Here is an 18,591-nt window from a genome sequence, read left to right as displayed (position 1 = left end):
GGATTCTACCCTGGTGCTGCTCTGGAATTGGTTTCACCTTGAAGACCCATTCACAATATTTGTAAAGTAAATGAGACAAATGTTGATATTTGTTGGGTAGACATCAGTTAGGGTTGGCTGTACAGACATTGTTTGTGGTGTTCCTGTTTCAGGCCCAGACAGACAATATATGGGTGCAGTGTGAGGGCCATGCCCAATATGATATATCAGGGTACATATAGGAATGTGACAGTTTAGCAGTTGGGCCCCCCAGGGCCATTTCCCAGAGCCTCTCCCCATGGCACCCAGGTGGCACTCCCTCACACCCGGTCTCCTCCCCTTCTCTCCCTGTGCCCATGTGCAGCCGGCTCTCCCGGCCGCAGCCAATCGGCTGAGTGCAGCCCGGACTCCGGCGCAGCTCGTGTGGCGCACGCGGCTCATCCCCTCCCGGCCGCCGGGGAGCGCGTCTGTAAAGCCGGAGCACAGGAGCCATAGCGGGGAGGGCCGAGCAGCATGTCGGGACCGCAAGGGGAGAAGCGGGGCGGTGGCGGCGGCGAGTCCGGGCTGCTGCTGGAATTGTTGGGGGAGAAGCTGGTGACGGCGGAACGGGAGGAGGTGGACGTGCAGTCCCTGGGCTCCCGGGTCACCCTCGTCGGGCTGCTATTCGGCTGTGGGATGAGCGCTCCGTGTCAGCAGCTGCTGCCCGGCCTGACTGACTTCTACAGCAAGACCCGAGACCGCCTGGAGATCGTCTTCATCTCCTCCGACCCTGACCAGAAGAAATGGCAGCTCTTCCTCAAGGACATGCCCTGGTTGGCACTGCCTTACCAGGAGAAGCACAAGAAGGTGAGGGGCTCAGCCGGGGGGTGCCTGCCAGGGCTCATGGGTATTGTTACCTGGCTGCACGGCCATGGCAAGCTGCATGCCTTGTGTGTCTAGGGCAGACACCTCTGGGGGAGGATGGCTCTGCCAGGACATGGAGGACCCAGTTTGAGGACTGCACAATAATGCCCACCCTTGTACCGGACATGGTGCCCATGTAGTATTTGGGGACTGCAGATTGTCCCCCTACCCCTGCACCAGACTGCCACTGATACCCCACTGACAGATCCTCTGGGTACAGGGTAATGGCTGTGCCATGACATAGTGCCCCCCTACCCTTGTACCAGACTGCCACTGATACCCTACTGACAGATGCACTGGGTACCATATATTGATTGTACCAGGACATGGTGCCCCATGTAGTGACCAAGGACTGCACATTAATGCCTACCCCTGTACCAGACTGCCACTGATTTCCTACTAACAGATCCACTGGGTACTGGGTAGTCACTGTGCCATGACATAGTGCCCATGTAGTATTTGGGGACTGCAGATTGCCCCCCTACCTTTGTACCACACTGCCGCTGATACCCTACTAAGAGATTCTCTGGGTACAGGGTAGTGACTGTGACAGGACATAGTGCCCCCCTACCCCTGTACCAGACTGCCACTGATACCCTACTGACAGATGCTCTGGGTACCATATATTGATTGTACCAGGACATGGTGCCCCATGTAGTGACCGAGGACTGCACATTAATGCCTACCACTGTACCAGACTGCCACTGATACCCTACTAACAGATTCACTGGGTAAAGGGTAGTCAGTGTGCCAGTGTCCCATGTAGTTTCTGGGGACTGCAGATTGCCCCCCTACCTCTGTACCAGACTGCCACTAATACTCTACTGGCTGGGTACCAAATAGTGATTGTACCAGGACATAGTGCCCTATGTAGTGACTTATGACTGCATATTGCCCTTATCCCTGTACCCCACTTCCACTGATGCCCTATTGCACTGACAGATGCAAAATAAATTCTCTCTTGCTGAACCAGCTACAAGTGGCAGCCTTGTCTGACTGACCCCGTGCATTTTATACAAAACTCAATGGAGATCGTTTATTCTATGGGATCTATGAACAATATATTCTTGCTGTAAGTACAGTATTGCAATGTGGGGTTTGTGTGCTGTTCTTTGTGAACCCTTATTGTGAACGACAATTATCTAGCATGTGTACAAAGCTTAGGATGGAAGTTACATATATATGAACTGATAAAGGTAAACATATTACTAGGCATACACAGACATAACCTATACAGGATTTACTGCCATGTGTTAAAAGGGCGTATTGTTTATTAATGGAAATACTGTACTGGAATTATGACAGAATTGCAGTTTGATATTGCAAAGCTGATATTCCCTTTTCTGTTGCTTTATTATTCTGTAGATAATGCAATGTATTCTGGTGGCTCCATCTTTGTTAGCTAGATGTTTGAGAACTTGATCTTTGCCTTTACTGTGGAATCTAATGAGGTTTTAACTCGATTGTGGGCTTGCCATGTAGTCAGCAAGGAGCCCTTGTATGAGAGCTGTTTATTCTCCTTTAATTGAAATGTCCAATTAGATACATTTATTGTGTATGGATACATTCAGTTGAAGAGTAGCCATATTATAGTGGATATTCTAGGAATATCATAATATAGGAACTCAGTCATACAGAGAAGAGACCTTTTTAGTTTTAAATGCCTCAAAATAAAATGTGAAATCATTTCTGGATATCTCGTAGGGAGGTTCTTTTTTCTAGCAACACTTTTGTGCACTTTGCATACACTAAAAATAACACCCATAATCCCAGGCAATACAAGCTGAGCACACTTTGATATAATATACACTTTTCAAAAAAAAAGTAAACCCCAGGCATCAGAAGTTCTATACAAAGGTTTGGTCTTGTCTTGTTCCCACATCTCTGTATTGGTCTGGAACGCCACTTACCATGCCAAGAGACAAGGGAGGAGGATGAAAGGGATGTGACAAGTCTAGATCTTACAGTTGCGATTTCCATGTAACCATGGCCGTCTATAACATCACATCTGCTGATCATTCTGACAGGTAACATTCTTATAAATGTTTTCATAATGTGCTCAGCTCCAGTTGCCTGTGTTGTGACAAGTTAACTTTAAGTCCTGTTTGATTTTCTTATATCAACCAAATTCTTCCTTCTAAGAGGGGGGGGACAATATATGTATGAATAGATCTGTGTTGGGTTAGTGTGGGAATACAGGCAGTAGCAGTTCATACAAGAAAAACTTTAGTATTTTTTTGTGTCTGCAGGTTATATAGCTCTGACATATTATGTAGTATTGTACAGATAGACAACAATGGTATTAGACACAGCACCATACACATACAATCAATCAGATTTTAGGTGACAGAGGTCACATCTGTAAAAGGTATGTTCGTGTTGGTTGCCCTGGGTTAGTGAACCCTGTCTGAAAAAAATACGCCTGGTGCTCCGTCATTTCCATGTGCTACCATTTCTGTGTATGAGATCATTTCAGATTGCTGTATGTAGTTGGAAAATGGAAATTTTAGGGATGTTAACCTTGGGTCACATTGTGCTGAAAAATGGAAATTGTGCTAACTGGGTGTTCGTATTTATAATTAAGCTTGAATGCTTGTCCATGAAGTTTTGATTTTCACTTCCTTCTAAACAAGAAACATTCAATTTTCTGGTTTGTGTTGTTTCTGGAGGTCACAGTTGTACACATAGTTGGATTTGTGGAGCACCATTAGGGGAAGTTTTGGTCTTAAGATTCCTTAAAGTGGACCTTCCACTAAAATAGAACATTCACCACTCGATGTCCCCTCTCCTTTTCCAAATCCCCTTTTTTAGTAGGTGAAAATGTATCTGAAAAATGAAAGTTTGAACTTACCTAGACTGCCTTCTGCATTGCTGGGTGTGATATCACTATCCTCCTGGGAAGGGTGAGATGAAGAAAACACTCCAGTCCATTGCAAGAGTCATTTGCAAAGATCCATTTTTTCAGCATTCCATCCAGAGTCCTCTGGAATGGATGGTGAGAGTATCTTCGTCTAGGTGCCACCAGCAGAAGACAAGAGTAATGTTTTCTATTTAGATTTTTTTTTTTATTTAGATTTAGATATTTAGATTTACCTACAAAGGAAGTTGAAGGTGATTTGAGTACAGGAACTAAAGAAGATAAGCACACCTTTTTTTTCCTGAATGGTCTGGTTAAAGCTATGCAATATCTTTGGGTGAGCAAAAGCATGTTAGCATTTTATGCCATTAGGGAATAGCACAGATGTAAAAGTGTGGCATTGTTATCCTGCCAATTTTCTAACAGCTTAAAAATTGCAATTTACATTGTTTAATCCAGTGAAAGAGGCCATAAAACATCTCTGGAAGTATTTAGCTGCAAATTTTTGTCGAGAAGTGTAACATATCAATTGAAGAACAGCTAGGGGCACGTTCACTGGCATTTATCCTTAAACCTCTGAGGGCCAGTGAAACGGAGGAAAATGGTTCTATAAACCACCTATAAAACACTACTTTGATATGCTTACTGTAAAATGTACCTACCAGGATAGGTGCTGATCTGTTAAGTTGATTTACACACCATTTATTTAAAGTGGATACTTTATTAAATGTTGTGGTTATGGATTAGCTACTGGATCATTTCCATCAGACCGCATGCAATTTATTCCATCCTTATAAGTTTCTTCTAGGAAGCTTTTAGATGGCACTAAGAAAATAGGGGCATTCATTTGATGCAAAGCTTTAGTGGTTGTGTGGTGTTGTTTTTGGCCACTATTATACATGTTGACACCATTTTTTATACCGCTGAGCAATATTTACACAGCTTTTGATAGTGGGGTTGCTGTTACTATTTGTATTTCTGTTTATCTTTGGTGTTTGGTTTGCTTATAAACACAACAGTCTTGGTGGATTTTTCTATATTTGTGCTGGTTCCAATGTTTGTCTGAAATAAAAAAAAAACATTTCTGCAGTTTTTGCTGCCTGCATGATTTTTAATAATGGCTTATATTTTGATAGGTCCTATTTAATGTACAGCGCTGTGTAATATGTTGGCGATATATAAGTTCTGTTTAATGATAATATTAATAACAATAGGTCTGCTCTTTTGTCACTCTTAAAAAAGTGCTTGGAACCCATTTGGGAATCTGTAAAACTGTACATTGAACAGGTGTTCATATGGCACACTTGTGCTTTGAAAGAAGGTTTGCTTCGTGTTGTGTAATGGCCAACATATTTTGACATCAGCAGGTGTCTGCTGGAATGCCACCACTCTGTAAATATCAGTTAGTATCCTCAAGTGTACAGCAATTATTCAGTGTCAGTGACAAAACGGGACTTAGACATCAGGTGTTTGTTTGAAAAGAAAAACAGAACATGGAAATCACTCTGCACCTTATAATGTATATTCTGCTGTAGTTGTGTAAAATGTATATGTTTGCCTTTTGAAAGTCCGCATTTGTTGCCAGATCAGGTAGTTTATTTGTTGGCTTGGATTTTACGTCTGTAAAGGTTGGATTGCTATGCAGATGTGTTGCCAGGTATGCTCATTTTAAGGAGCAAGTCCAGGCAGCAAATGAAATCATTAACAAACTGCCTTGCATTGCAGAAAAACTTCACTTTTTTTGTTTAAGACACATAGTGCTTAGTTTATCTTAATGCCAGTTTGTTTTAATTTTCCCATCGCCACGGAGAGGAAAGTGTTTGGAAGAACTTTGATTATAAATATTTATGGTGATTTTGTTCAGGCACCCTTCCTTGTACTTGTATCTTGTTCAGATCATTTTACTGTATCACCATATGGATGTTGTTCTAACTTATCCAGTGGTATTCGTAATACATTGTAGATACGTATAGACTGCAGAAAGATTTGACATAAGTTTAGGATCTAATATGCAGAATTACTGGCTATATACTGAATATCTATCTAAATGTGTCCATAATGCCCATGTGTATGATCCCTTAACAGTGTTCTCCCAAGCCCATTTTAGCTGGGTGCACCACCAGGCACTTTTCAGCAACCACCTGGCTGTTTTTGGGTGGTTACTGAGGAGTTGGATCACAATTCATGGCCTTCCACCGGCCTACAATTTCTTCCCATCCGGCTTAAAAAAAAATTCTGGGTTAAGCACTGCTTAAGCATATGAGTCTAATTCACTGATCATTTGACTGCTTTGGTTGGCCAGTTGAAATCAGAAAGTAAAGCTAAAGAGTTAATGAATGGTTGCATCCGGAAGTCATTTAAAGTGGAACTCCAGCCTTCACTTCAGTCTTGCACAGATTTAGAAGCTCATCTTCTGTACTGAACATGCTTTTTTTTTATTTTACTGCGCACAGTCACCTTCTCAAAGTGTGCATTAGACGCTTAAAGCAGAACTTAACCCCACTATACTATCTTGTCCCCATTCTTCTCCCATTTTTCTTCCCAAGTGCCATCTTGACAGTTTCACAGAATGATCAGGCTTATTGCAAAGGGGATATCCCAGTTGTTGCAATAAAGCCCTGCCGGATAGCACATTTTTAAATTGAAACTTCAGTCCTGCTTTAGGAAAAAATCTCATAGTGTATGCCGAGCATTCAGAAAAGTAAGAAAACAAAAAGAGAACAAATTCAAATTCTGCTGCTAAAAATGAAATAATCATAGTCCTTGGGGTGAGCTTTTAAATATTATATTAACATATATATTTGTTGGAATTGATGAGTTTTATATAATAAGACATATTTAATGTAACTTAAATATACCCATTCTTTGCACATAGAATATTCACATAAAATAGTCTTTGGTTTAGAAAGTGTGTGCCTGGTGAAATGGATAACAATACACTGCAGTCCCAAGAAATGGGGCTGCAGTGTATGCCTCACAATGGCTACTGTAAGTTGCCATTGTTTACTTTGGAGAGGCCAGCTATGCATGGAAGAAATTCCAAATATGTGACAGAAGATTTGAACACAGATTTTTAAAGCATAAACGTTAATCCTAGAGCATGGTTTATTTTTGTAAAGTGGTAAGACACTTAGAGATTTTGTCTTAACACAGACCCAGGTGCAAATATAACAACCCAGGCCACCCATTCTGCAGTTCTCTAGTTTAATGCCTCAGATCCTTAAATATAAATGATTGTCCGAAAAAGAAAATGATGCAGTAACCCATTAAAATTACATTTGATGTGTTGCACATTGGAAAAGAAAAGGAATCATCTTGTTTTCATAGATCAAAAGAACACTTTTATATTTGTGATACTGCTATTACCCTTCTTTTGCAAATCATTTAATCATGTCATGAGTTTATTTATTGAATCAGAATTGTACAGTACTGTAATGGACATTATATATGCATATAAATACAATATATATATATATATATGTGTGTGTGTGTGTTTATATATGTTGTGTATGTATATTTATTGTTGTAATCATTTTATGATAAACTTTTCCATTAATAATATCCCATGGATCTCTATGCTGGATAATGTGCCAGTTGGGCAGATTGTAGACTCTTTTCTGTACAGGGTGGCACATAGCCAGCAAGCAGGGATTTCTCCAAATAGGTACAATTAAACACAGGGCAGTTTTACACATAGACACAATGGAAACTAGATTGAGTAATTTATTTCATGTTCTTTTACATTGCCTCATTTCAATTCCTTATAATTACTATCATATCAAATTTATTTTATTGAAAATATAATGCAACTAGGTGATAACATTTTATAACCAGAAGCTTTAAACAGCAGAATTGTAGACTTGTATTTCAGCTCTTTTTTCACTTCAGGGTTCTGGAATTTCACACTTGATGACAGAACCCAGCACTGACCGCCTACAGTTTACGCTCTTGTTTTGCCCTGTGCCACAAAGCAATTGCTTTGTTCCTAGTGTTTCAGCTTCTGTGGTCTCTTTGTCACTTTGTAACAGGATTTTATGGTTGCCTGACAGCAACAGGTATATTACAAGCAAGTCTGGTTATTTCAGCATGACCAATGCACATTTGCCTAGGTGTAAGCCTACTAGAAAAGAATTTGTTGATTTGTTACCAAAAAAAAAGATGTTGGTTAGAAAGGCAAAACAAATATCATGTATATAAATGCAAAATATAAAAAAAATATGGATAATAAAATAATTTTATGATGTCTGTTTGGAGAGTTTCTTGGCATTTCAATTGCTAGGTGTTCTTTCATTGTTTGATAAAAACGTTTTACAACTCCAGGACTTAAAAAAAAAACTCTCTTTGCAGTGGGGTTACCTCTTCACTGCATGGTTTAAATGCCTGTTAATGTTTGGTGGGGAGATGTTAAAAATTAATTTACATACCCAATTCCTGGTGTCATGGTATTAGGACCCACTAGGGATATTTACAGCAGCATCTGTATGTCTTCACCATGTGTGACTTTATTCTGGGTATGCCAGGTTTTATTACACAGTTAAAAAAACAAACACACACACACTGTAGGCATATGGTAATTGATAATCACTCTTGCCCTGGAGTTCTGGGTCCTGAACTTCAGTCACACAAGGGACACATTCTGCAAAGTTTTTAGTTAATTGAAACTTTTGTGGTCCACACAGCAAGTCCTTGGTGGCCACATCTTTCTGACTAAAGTTTTTGTTACAGAGCACACATATTTAAGCTAACAGTACTAGTATGATTATACCTATACTTGTTAAAAGGCATGCTGCCTGACATCTGACTTACAGTTAGGTCCATAAATATTTGGACTGAGACTACTTTTTTCTAATTTTGGTTCTGTACAATACCACAATTAATTTTAAATGAAACAGCTCAGATGCAGTTGAACTGCAGACTTTTAGCTTTAATTCAGTGGGTTGAACAAAAAGATTGCATAAAAATGTGAGGAACTAAAACCTTTTTTTACACAGTCACTTCATTTCAGGGGGTCAAATGTAATTGGACAATTGACTCAAAGGATATTTCATGGGCTGGTGTGGGCAATTCCTTCGTTATGTCATTATCAATTAAGAAGATAAAAGGCCTGGAGTTGATTTGAGGGGCCAGGGTGCTTGTATGTGGAAGATTTTGCTGTGAACAGACAACATGCGGTCAAAGGACATCTCCATGCAGGTGAAACAAGCCGTCCTTAAGCTGCAAAATTGGAAAAAAAACCATCCGAGAAATTGCTACAATATTAGGAGTGGAAAAATCTACAGTTTGGTACATCATGAGAAAGAAACAAAGCACTGGTGAACTCAGCAACGCCAAAAGACCTGGAGTTTGCAAAACATAAATGTAGCTGATATGAGAAGGTAAGATTTCTGCTGACGCCAATAGATGCTTTGTAGAGCATGAACTGTTCATACGGCTCTGGGTCTGAACAGTAGAAAGTAGAAATGTTCACACTGAATGGACTGAGTTGAGATGGATTTGTGAACAATTGATAAGACTTTAGAGACTTCTGACACTGTATTAGAAGCTATGTTAGGTCTGAAAAACCCCAAAGAGTATGGGGTCCCTTCCTGACACGGGAATAGAATCTATAAGTGGGATTTGTCCATATTACATGTTATCTGAAGAGTAGAAAATACCAACGTTCACACTGAATAGACCATAACATTTTGAAATATGTCAGAAATATGCCAGCAGGTGGTTTATTTTACCCAGTTAGCAAATGTTGACTTGATCATGTTAACCTTTGAAGTGGTCAGATGTTTTGAAATACTAGAGAGAGTAGTAGCAACCTTTTTTGGGGGGATGGCACGTTTTGGTTGTTGGGTAGTTGTCCAAAACTAATATGAAGAGAATTTTCACCATTTAACGCTTGATAGGACAGAGCAATTCAACCTTAATTTCTGCATATCATGTGTCTTTTACTTCAGTTCCTCTATTTAAAAGACAAATATTGCTACTTTAAATAATGACATGTTATGTAACACCACAAGTGGTTTGTATGTTCTTTCTCATGTAAGATGAAGAATAAATGGTTGCAATTTGTACTTGTGGTTGAAAATTGCACATAAATGTGTTTTCATTACAGATTCTTGGGAATCCAAGATAGGGCCCACGTCTCGTTTCATTTCATGCAGGATAAACCCCTTGATATCTGGGATAGATGACTGCATAGCACAGAGCAGAAGTGTTTTACAAACAAAAACAAAACAAAAAAAGCTCTAGATAACAACAAATGTGTGTTTTGTGTTCTTCCAATCTTCTATAAATGTCTCTATAGAAGATACAGTACCTAATAAGTATTGTTACTCTTTCATGAAAAATTCTAAATCAAATGGAGATTTGTTAATATTGAAGGAATATGTGATTTATGGTCTCTCTGCAGAGGTCCAGCATACCTGTCAACCTATAACTTTAAAAGGGGCACTATGTGCAGAGTGCTGGCTTTTCTTCTCTGGCTGTGGCTGTTTTATATCCATCCTGTTCATATTTTGTTCAGCATTGCCAAGTTCTGATGAAGAGGGGCCTTTTGAACTCCTGAAACACATTTGCCTTCTGTGACATAAGGCTTCTGCATTTGGTGCTTTTGTTTTGCACATTAACAATCCTATTTCTGTCTGTGACCCTTATGGGTAGGTTTTACCTCAATTTTTGTCCTGATGCCTATACACAAAATGAAAGGGCATCATTGGCACTGGGAAACACTGGCGGCAATATAAATAAGTGAAAAGTATTACCTGTAATATTTTTGCCTGTGATTTTTCTATCATTTCATGTTCTGACAGGAAAATATTTATTAACATAGATGAAGTTGCATTTACCTTCATGCTAAATAAATAAAATGAAAATTATATATGGGTTTGTTCAGACATAGGACTATTTACATGTCTTTGTATATAATTAAATGAGAACTCCCATTTAGTGCTAGTGGATTTTGTGCTTCACCCAGTTGTTCTATTAGGTACTTTTAGAGGGTTGTTGCTTTGTTGTATCCACAATTATGTCATGAAAATAGCCATTACTACCTAACAAAAGATGTCATTATTGTTAAAAGCTTGACTTTATGAAGAAAATAAGACTACGTATAGTCATTCAGATTGCAGAACACCCTATGGTTCTTTTCATTATATCTGCGGTCAGCAGTGAACAAAAGCATGTTGCCTTTGTTATTCCATGCACATGTTGCTGCTCTGTAATATGTATTCATATTTAATGATCAGGACAGGATTTTATTTATTACCATGTTGGGACGTTCCATTAACTTTGTGTGACTCGGGTTAATGCTGTTGACTTGAAATTGACCTGTTCTGTTACACTCATTCTGTGTCTGTCTGGAGGCAGCTGCCTGGCTTGTGTCTTTTGGCTCAGCCATTTGACTTTTTTTCTATTCACAGAGAGCCAACAGATGGCTCGGTTGCAATTACCTAGCACTGGCACAAAACGAAAGTTCTGGTGACCCCAAAAGTAGATATTTTTATACTTTGAAAAACATGGAGTACTTAATGATATATAAAAATAGAGCTGGACCAAGTTCACATGGTGATAATGATCTGCTTGTGGATTTGTGCTCCATTCATTTTTATGTTGCATAAATTATGGACTTTTTAGTGGTTTGTTTCTCTCTTTCATGAAGACAGCAAGCAGATGCTATCTTTAAAAGAACTGATCAACTGGCATACAGTCCTGTGAAAAAAGCTTGGAATGTATTCAGATTAAATGGAAACTGCAGCTGAGCTTTTAAAGTGGGATGATATATATATATATATATATATATATATATATATATATATATATATATATAGTACATCTGTGGGCCCTTTCATACTTTTGAAGTTTGCCACACACATATGATTGTAGAATCTGCCAACAATTGTGTAAATAACCTTATTACCTACACCAGGGGTCGGCAAACTCCGGCCTTTAGGCCAGATATGGCCTAGCTGGTAGTTGGTTCAAGCCCTACGCCCCTTGGCCAATCCGGTCTACTGCTGGCCTCCTTGCTGTTGCTCCCCTATTTACTGCGGCTAGTGTAAATATTCTGCCGGCGTGGTAAATAGGGAAAGCTCCCTGAGGGAAATCCCTCTCCTCAGCAATGCATACGGAGGAGAGGGATTTCACTTCAGGGGGCATTCCCTGGTGGTGGGTGAAGCCATTAGGGTGGGACTTAGAGTCCGGCTTAATGTACTCCCGCCCCTCCCTGAAATGGCTCCGGTAGTTCCTAACCCCCCCTTGCAGATCCGGCCAGGGGGCGTTAGGCCGGAACCAACTACTGGTTAGGCCGTATCTGGCCTAAAGGCCGGAGTTTGCCGACCCCTGTTGTACAGAATGCTTGTTAATAGTAGCAAACACAGGCATCTTTACATTTTTAACTATAGCTTATTTGTAACCATTTGTTGTAACCATATCATGATTCTCCAAAACACAATGGGTCCATTCTCACCATTGCTAATGCAGGAAGCCCATTGAGTTGCATAGCAATGCATCTCCTTTTGGTCACACAGGTGGTACGCAGCTGACCATCACTATATTACTATATTAATGTGCTTATCCACCTTTATGGCTACCGCTCACCAATTTATTCGACGCAAAGAATTAGAGATGCCATGAAAAATATACTTTTGTATCTTTGCCACCTTTATTATGCTCCACATAAAATATAATTGTTATCCATGAGGTGGAAATGTAGCAATTAAACTAATAGGACAGCTATTACAAATGTTTAACTATCATGCAATATGAAGGAAGGACTGAGACTTTGAATGCATTGCAAGCTTTAATTAAAAAAAAAACTATTCTGTTGTTTTGCCTCTTTCCTGAAGCTTCTTCACAACATCATAGAGTGATGTAACCTAGAAAAGTGCCAATTACATGCAGTTTTATTTAGGGCTTAGTGGCTGCTAAACACATAATCTGTTTAAAAACTAAGTGTTTATTTTTATTCCCAATACACAAACCAAAAATTCAAAGTGATGATCAGGAAAAAATGTTAAAAAGGATAAGAAATGACCTCACTGCTATAGAGTAGGAGTGGTACAATACGTGAAGTCTGTGCCAGTAGTTGTGTTGTATGCTCTGGAAAAATGTCAGAAACTAACTTCAAAGTTGGATTATTCAGAGCAAAACACCAACTGAGTCATAGATAGATGTTATCTCTGCATATAATAATTCTTACCACAGAACTGTGCAAACTTCACAAATGGATTACTTGGCCTTAAATCCTTATAAAAGATGAACATCTTGGTATGAAAACAATGCATTTTTTTTACTTAACAGAATGCATTTCCAATGTGCTCAGAGATTATACACCACCATCATGAATTTAAGAGATTTTTTACTGCAGAAATAAAAGACAAGTCAAGCTGGTGCTGAGCTTTACATTGCAAAATAAAACTGTATTGTTGGAATAGGAGACTACCTAGCAAGTCATCTGCTTTTTGAAAAGTGTCGCTGTTCCCATGCCTTTCACCATGTCTTGCTAATTGCCTGCACAGTTTGTGTAATGCAGGAACAGCCAGTGGCTCCTGTTGAGTTAACATAAAAAATAACCTGTAATGTTACTTTCATATCAGTGTGTCTATACTGGAGAACATGGCATGCTATGGCTCATATAGTCAAGCAGTTGCACAAATGCCTAGTGATGTGATACAGTCTGACTCCTGTATAGGCTTTAAATACCTTTGTAAGGGAATCGGGCTGCATGCAAGACAGTTCATTGCTTTGAACAAAAAGAATGATTCTCTGTGCAGTCTTTATTGGGTAAAATACACAGTCAGTCACAGGTGAATGAGACTACCGTAGGTAATTGTTTATTGTATGCAATTACCATTTGTTGTGATGAAACAAGGACTTTTGTGTACTGTAACATATTTAGGACGAGCAAGTAACATATTTAGTACAAACAGATAGAATTAGTTTATCCTATAGGAGGCTTTTTATTTTTTTTCTCACACACTTTAAAGGAATGATGGATTTTTATTATATTCTGTTAATAGCCATTGATATTGCCATTGACCTAGTTGTTTTGCACTGCTACTATTTCTGTGAATTGCACCAGTAGTATCTTTAATACTGCAGTATGAAAAAAAGATTTTGAAGGTGGAAAACATTACAAAGAAGCTATAGCTTCTTTATAGCTTTCTTGAAGCTACACTGTTTACTCATTTACTGTTAGAAGTTATTGAACAGCTCAGCATAGGCTTTCTATTTCCTTCTTTAGTAGGAATTTGGTATTTGGGACACAAGGAAACCACATACGGTAAATCCACACCTTTAGCATCAGAGGGAATTGACAGCAAACTTGAAATGAGATCTGCAGCAATTTTCTGTTCACATTGATTGAAGGTTTTCATTTTCATTCTTTCATTCTTAAGAAATTTTCAGAGGTTTGACATTTCCTTAAACGTTGCCCCTGGATAAATGTTAAAGTATTGGAATCTAGAGTAGCATTCTCGAAGCGCACAAGCTGTAACACTGTAAACTGTAGAGAGCAGACATTTTCTCCTAGCTAACAGGTGATGATTTACTTTTATTCCTCAAGACATTGATTAAATTGCAGTATGGAATGCAACAATGATAGGCAGTTTAAAATAAAGTGTCTAACTTTAAAGCAGACACGTGAAACCTAAAGCCCAGTGACAGAATAATGTTGATAAATGACTGCAATATGTTCCTCAAAAACAATAATGCATAATGTGCTTTAGTCTAGTTTTTTTTGTTTTTGCTATCTGTACATGTTTTTACTAGCAATAATATATAGTTGCATGTTGCTTATGATTGTGTATTGTATAATAAGGCTTGACAAAAACTTATAGAAATGTATTCACTTGGTTTGATTTGCTTTAAGAAAAAAAAGTTGCTCACTTATGAAAGTGTGTTATCATAAAGGAATTTTTACTTAGTTCGTTACTTCAGCTACATAATCAAGTGCAAGCGTCACATGTTTTTATGCATGTGATTGGATATTCTCTGCATAGTAATTGTTCACCACATTCACCAAGCTAAGTGAAAATCCCCCTTGCAAGGTGCACAACCTAAACTCCTTTAGAAAATTTTTTATTTATTATTTCTTCTGCAGTAAAATCACTGTAGGTACATAACTTTTGTTGTCTATGTTCTATTGCTCTTTTATGTGTCCTTCTGGATCAGTGTTTCTCAACCAGGGCTCCTCCAGAGTTTGCCAGGCGATCCTTGAGCAATGAGCAGTTTGTGATTCTCAGGTTAGTTAAAGTGACATCAATAATCTTTTTGGTTATCTGTAAGGGTTTCTTCCCACTAACCAGCAATGTAGGAGGTATTCTTCCTACTGACCACCACACTAATGTACTGTGAGCTGTGGGTATAATAATTATAGCAGGGGTTCCCTGCAAACCTGAAAGTTATTTAAATGGTTCCCATGCTACAGAGGTCGAGAAAGGCTGTTCTAGATAGTGAATGGAAATAAAGTTATTTCTGAATTGTCTAGCCTTGTCTGCACTATTGTTCAACTGTTGCCAAAATACTAGTATAAATTTAATGTGAATATTTTTATGTTCATTGTGCATCAGACATGCAAGAGCAAGATAGTACAAATGCTCTGCCTTAAGGCAGGAATTCTGATTTACTTAAAGGAACCAAAATCCTGAGTTGTGTTTTTATGCAGTATGTTTTGTATTGATGTTCTGCTGCAGTTAGGTTATAGGGAGAACTTAAACATTACAATGTAATTACTTTGTGATCAGAATGGGTCTATGTTCTGTGTTGGCCATTCAGTAGCAGCATCATACTGGGTGCCCTACATTGTGCAACTAACATTTTTTTCCCCCACACTTAAATTTTTTATTTTCCAGGTAAAGAATTACAGTACAAAAAAAGGGGTTTACATTACACAAACATAACAGCAGTTCAAAAAATAAACCATGTTATGAAAAGAAAAAAAATGGGTTTGCTAAATAGAATTACAAACAATACCAACAAATAAACAAAACTTGTTGTACCTAAGATGTCCCTAAGAGGTAGTTAGAGGGGAGCAAAATGCTTCCTTTAAACCTCTTGGTTAGTAGGCCTGAACTTATAAAAATTACCCATAATGCCCATTTTTGATGAAACATATCTATGGAATCAGCAGCTTTTTTTTATGCCAATAACAATTTATCATTCTTGTTATATACTGTTGCAAGTACTGTAGAATTGTTACTATGACTACAGGTGAAGAGCGTAACTATGACTACAGCATGTTGCCCCGTTTTAGTTTTGATGCATGTCTGCATGTAATAAATGGTAATGGTCCAGGAAAAAAGATACAAGCAAATAGTAATATGTAAATAACATTTTTACCTGCCAAAGGGTTCATTCTTTCAGCCTGGCTTATAACCTGGGCAATATAGCATGTCTCTCTGACTAGCTGTGCAGGGGATACCAGAAGCCAGCCGGTCCCATCAGGCCAGTTACAAATATTTATGATTGAATAAATACTAGATTGTAAGCTCTCTGGGGCAGGGTCCTCTCCTCCTGTATCACTGTCTGTATTAGTCGGTCATTTGCAACCCCTATTTAATGTACAGTGCTGCGTAATATGTTGGCGCTATATAAATCCTGCTTAATATTATTATTAATAATCAAAAAAGAATGAATATTCATTTTTAAAAAATATTTACACTGACCGTTCTGTAAAATTCAATGGTGACCCAATCTATTCTTAGACATTTTTTGGTAGGTATTTTGTTTTCCTCTGTCGTGTTTCACTGAACCTAAGCAGTTATAACGCTACACATTTCAGGGAGTGTGTGTCCTCACACATTGTAAGATTTCACTGTTTACTGTCTGATAGATGTTTCTGTAACCTGACATCCATTGCTGTGCTCCGTGCACATTGGATGAGAGCTACCTTGGCAGAACAGGGCTGCCTTCTCTTTGCTGAGTCAGCAGAGGTCAGAGGAGATTAAATAACATATTACACCCTCAAGGATTTCCTTTGATGCTGTTCTCTGGATTGTCTCTTTTCTGATTATGAGGTCTCATATCAGGCCATACTTATAAAATATCTGATGAAAGAAGTTTCTTAGTGTGTGCCAGGTATTTTACCAAAAAATAACATATTGCATTGTGCATTGTTAACTAAAAATATATAGACACATGAAGCATTCAGAAATGCCCACAGTGATGGCATCTTCTAATATTTAACACATGGTTACATGGCTTATCATTATACATTTTAGCTATTGGGTTATATGTTAGGAAACAAGCCCTGTAAAAAATTTTTTAAAGGAGGTCCATATATTCAGATTTAGCAGTAAGGTTGCAGTGGTGTTACTGCTTCCCAATGCTAATGAATCGCTGCCTCGAGCTACGTTGTGTTTAGCCTCTGCACCCCAATAGAAAATAAATGTTGTAGCGCGAGTGGCCAGGAGAACCATGCAGAATCGCTTGATGCCACTATAGATGTGAACCTGCCCATACAGACTTATTTGCAGTATAATGTATCGCATAAGAATATGACATGGGAGACACAAAGTTAAAAAAGAGAACCATAGACTGGCTGTGCAGTGAGGCAGGATGGCGTGAAAAAAAAATTACAAATACTTTGCAGTGTGTATAAGGAGTGTACATATTTTAAACCATTTTAATTGTCTAGAGTTCTACTTTTAGTATTTACAATACCAGGAATTCTGCTTGTCATTGTAGTGCTACAAGAAAAAGCACAGAATAGGTTATGCAAATAAGAGAAGTATTTAGAGCAATATTTACTTAAATTCTTGATAGACTGTGCCCACTAGAGACTTTGTCTGACCGCAGTTTCCCTATGGAGAGCAAATGACAAATGGCTCTTCTGGCTTATCCTCTGGCAAATAGTTTCTTGTGGAACAAATTCAAATTTCCTTGAAGAATGTACAGCCAGCCATTTATTTTCCACTGCAAAAAAACATGAATAAAATGTCTTTTTTGTAGGAAATATGCGGCTGCAGTCATATCAGCGGAAACGTCTTCTGTTGGCTTTTGGTAGGCTTAAAATAGGTTGTTGACTTGCCTCCGGCAGCAAAAGAGTTAAGCTTCCGGAAATCTTTCCTCTTCTATATTTTATTTTCTTAAATAAAAATATCTTGTTCTGACATGTAAAGCAACAAGATGGTTTTAATTAGTGTGCTGCAGCTGTTTGCCTTTAGCCTTCTCAAAGGCAAACTGAAGGGCTGACATTCTCTGTTTTTAAACATATTCTGCATAAAAACAGCTTTATAATGAAGGGAGATTTGGGCTGAGTTAGAGTGGCAGAAAACAAAGCTAAAACCCCCGGGCTTATGGTACAGACATCTCCAGTAAATGGAATGGCTTTTTGAATTACATGTTTCCTGGCATTTCAATAAAAATAGTGATGGCTCACGTTTAGTGACTAACAAGAAAGGGAGCTTAAAATATTTATTCCCCATTAGAGCTGACATTTGGAGCCCCCCCCCCAAACCAGAATCTAAAATAAAAAAAAAAAGTCCTAGGTCCTCCTAACGTGGTAAAGCAAGGACATTTACATTGGATGGAATGATGGAATTAATTAATATACATAGTATGCATATTATACTTTTCACTTGTTTACTGATATTCCAGGCAAGATTTTCATCAAAATAAATGTTTGCCTAAGATAGAATGTTCAATTAACTTGTCACTAGTTTTGCAAATAGTGCATCAGAGACCCAAGGCATTATAGGCTAACATTTTTATTTTTGTCTTGTAATGGTGTGCTTGGAATTTCCAAACTAAAGAAGGGTTATGGCAAGAACCAATGCAGTATAATGTCTGTGTATTTAGTAAAAATGTAAGTGTAATGGAAATTTAAACTTGCCCCTTTGTTGCAAGGACAGATTTTAATAAAA

General features: G+C 38.4%; 1 protein-coding gene across 1 annotated transcript in view; it reads left to right on the top strand.

The window, feature by feature from the left end:
• Positions 1-360: 360 nt before the first annotated feature.
• The window catches only part of NXN (nucleoredoxin), a 76,359-nt gene continuing 58,128 nt past the window's right edge, over positions 361-18,591 (top strand). The window contains exon 1 of the mRNA XM_072416312.1: positions 361-825. Coding sequence (XP_072272413.1) covers positions 493-825 — 333 coding nt within the window. The 5' untranslated portion in view covers positions 361-492. The remainder of the gene's footprint in view (positions 826-18,591) is intronic.

This window comes from Pyxicephalus adspersus, chromosome 1, assembly GCF_032062135.1.
Source record: "Pyxicephalus adspersus chromosome 1, UCB_Pads_2.0, whole genome shotgun sequence".
Classification (NCBI taxonomy): Eukaryota; Metazoa; Chordata; class Amphibia; order Anura; family Pyxicephalidae; genus Pyxicephalus; species Pyxicephalus adspersus.
Note: the sequence above shows the minus strand (reverse complement) of the source record. Positions and strands in the feature narration are given on the sequence as shown.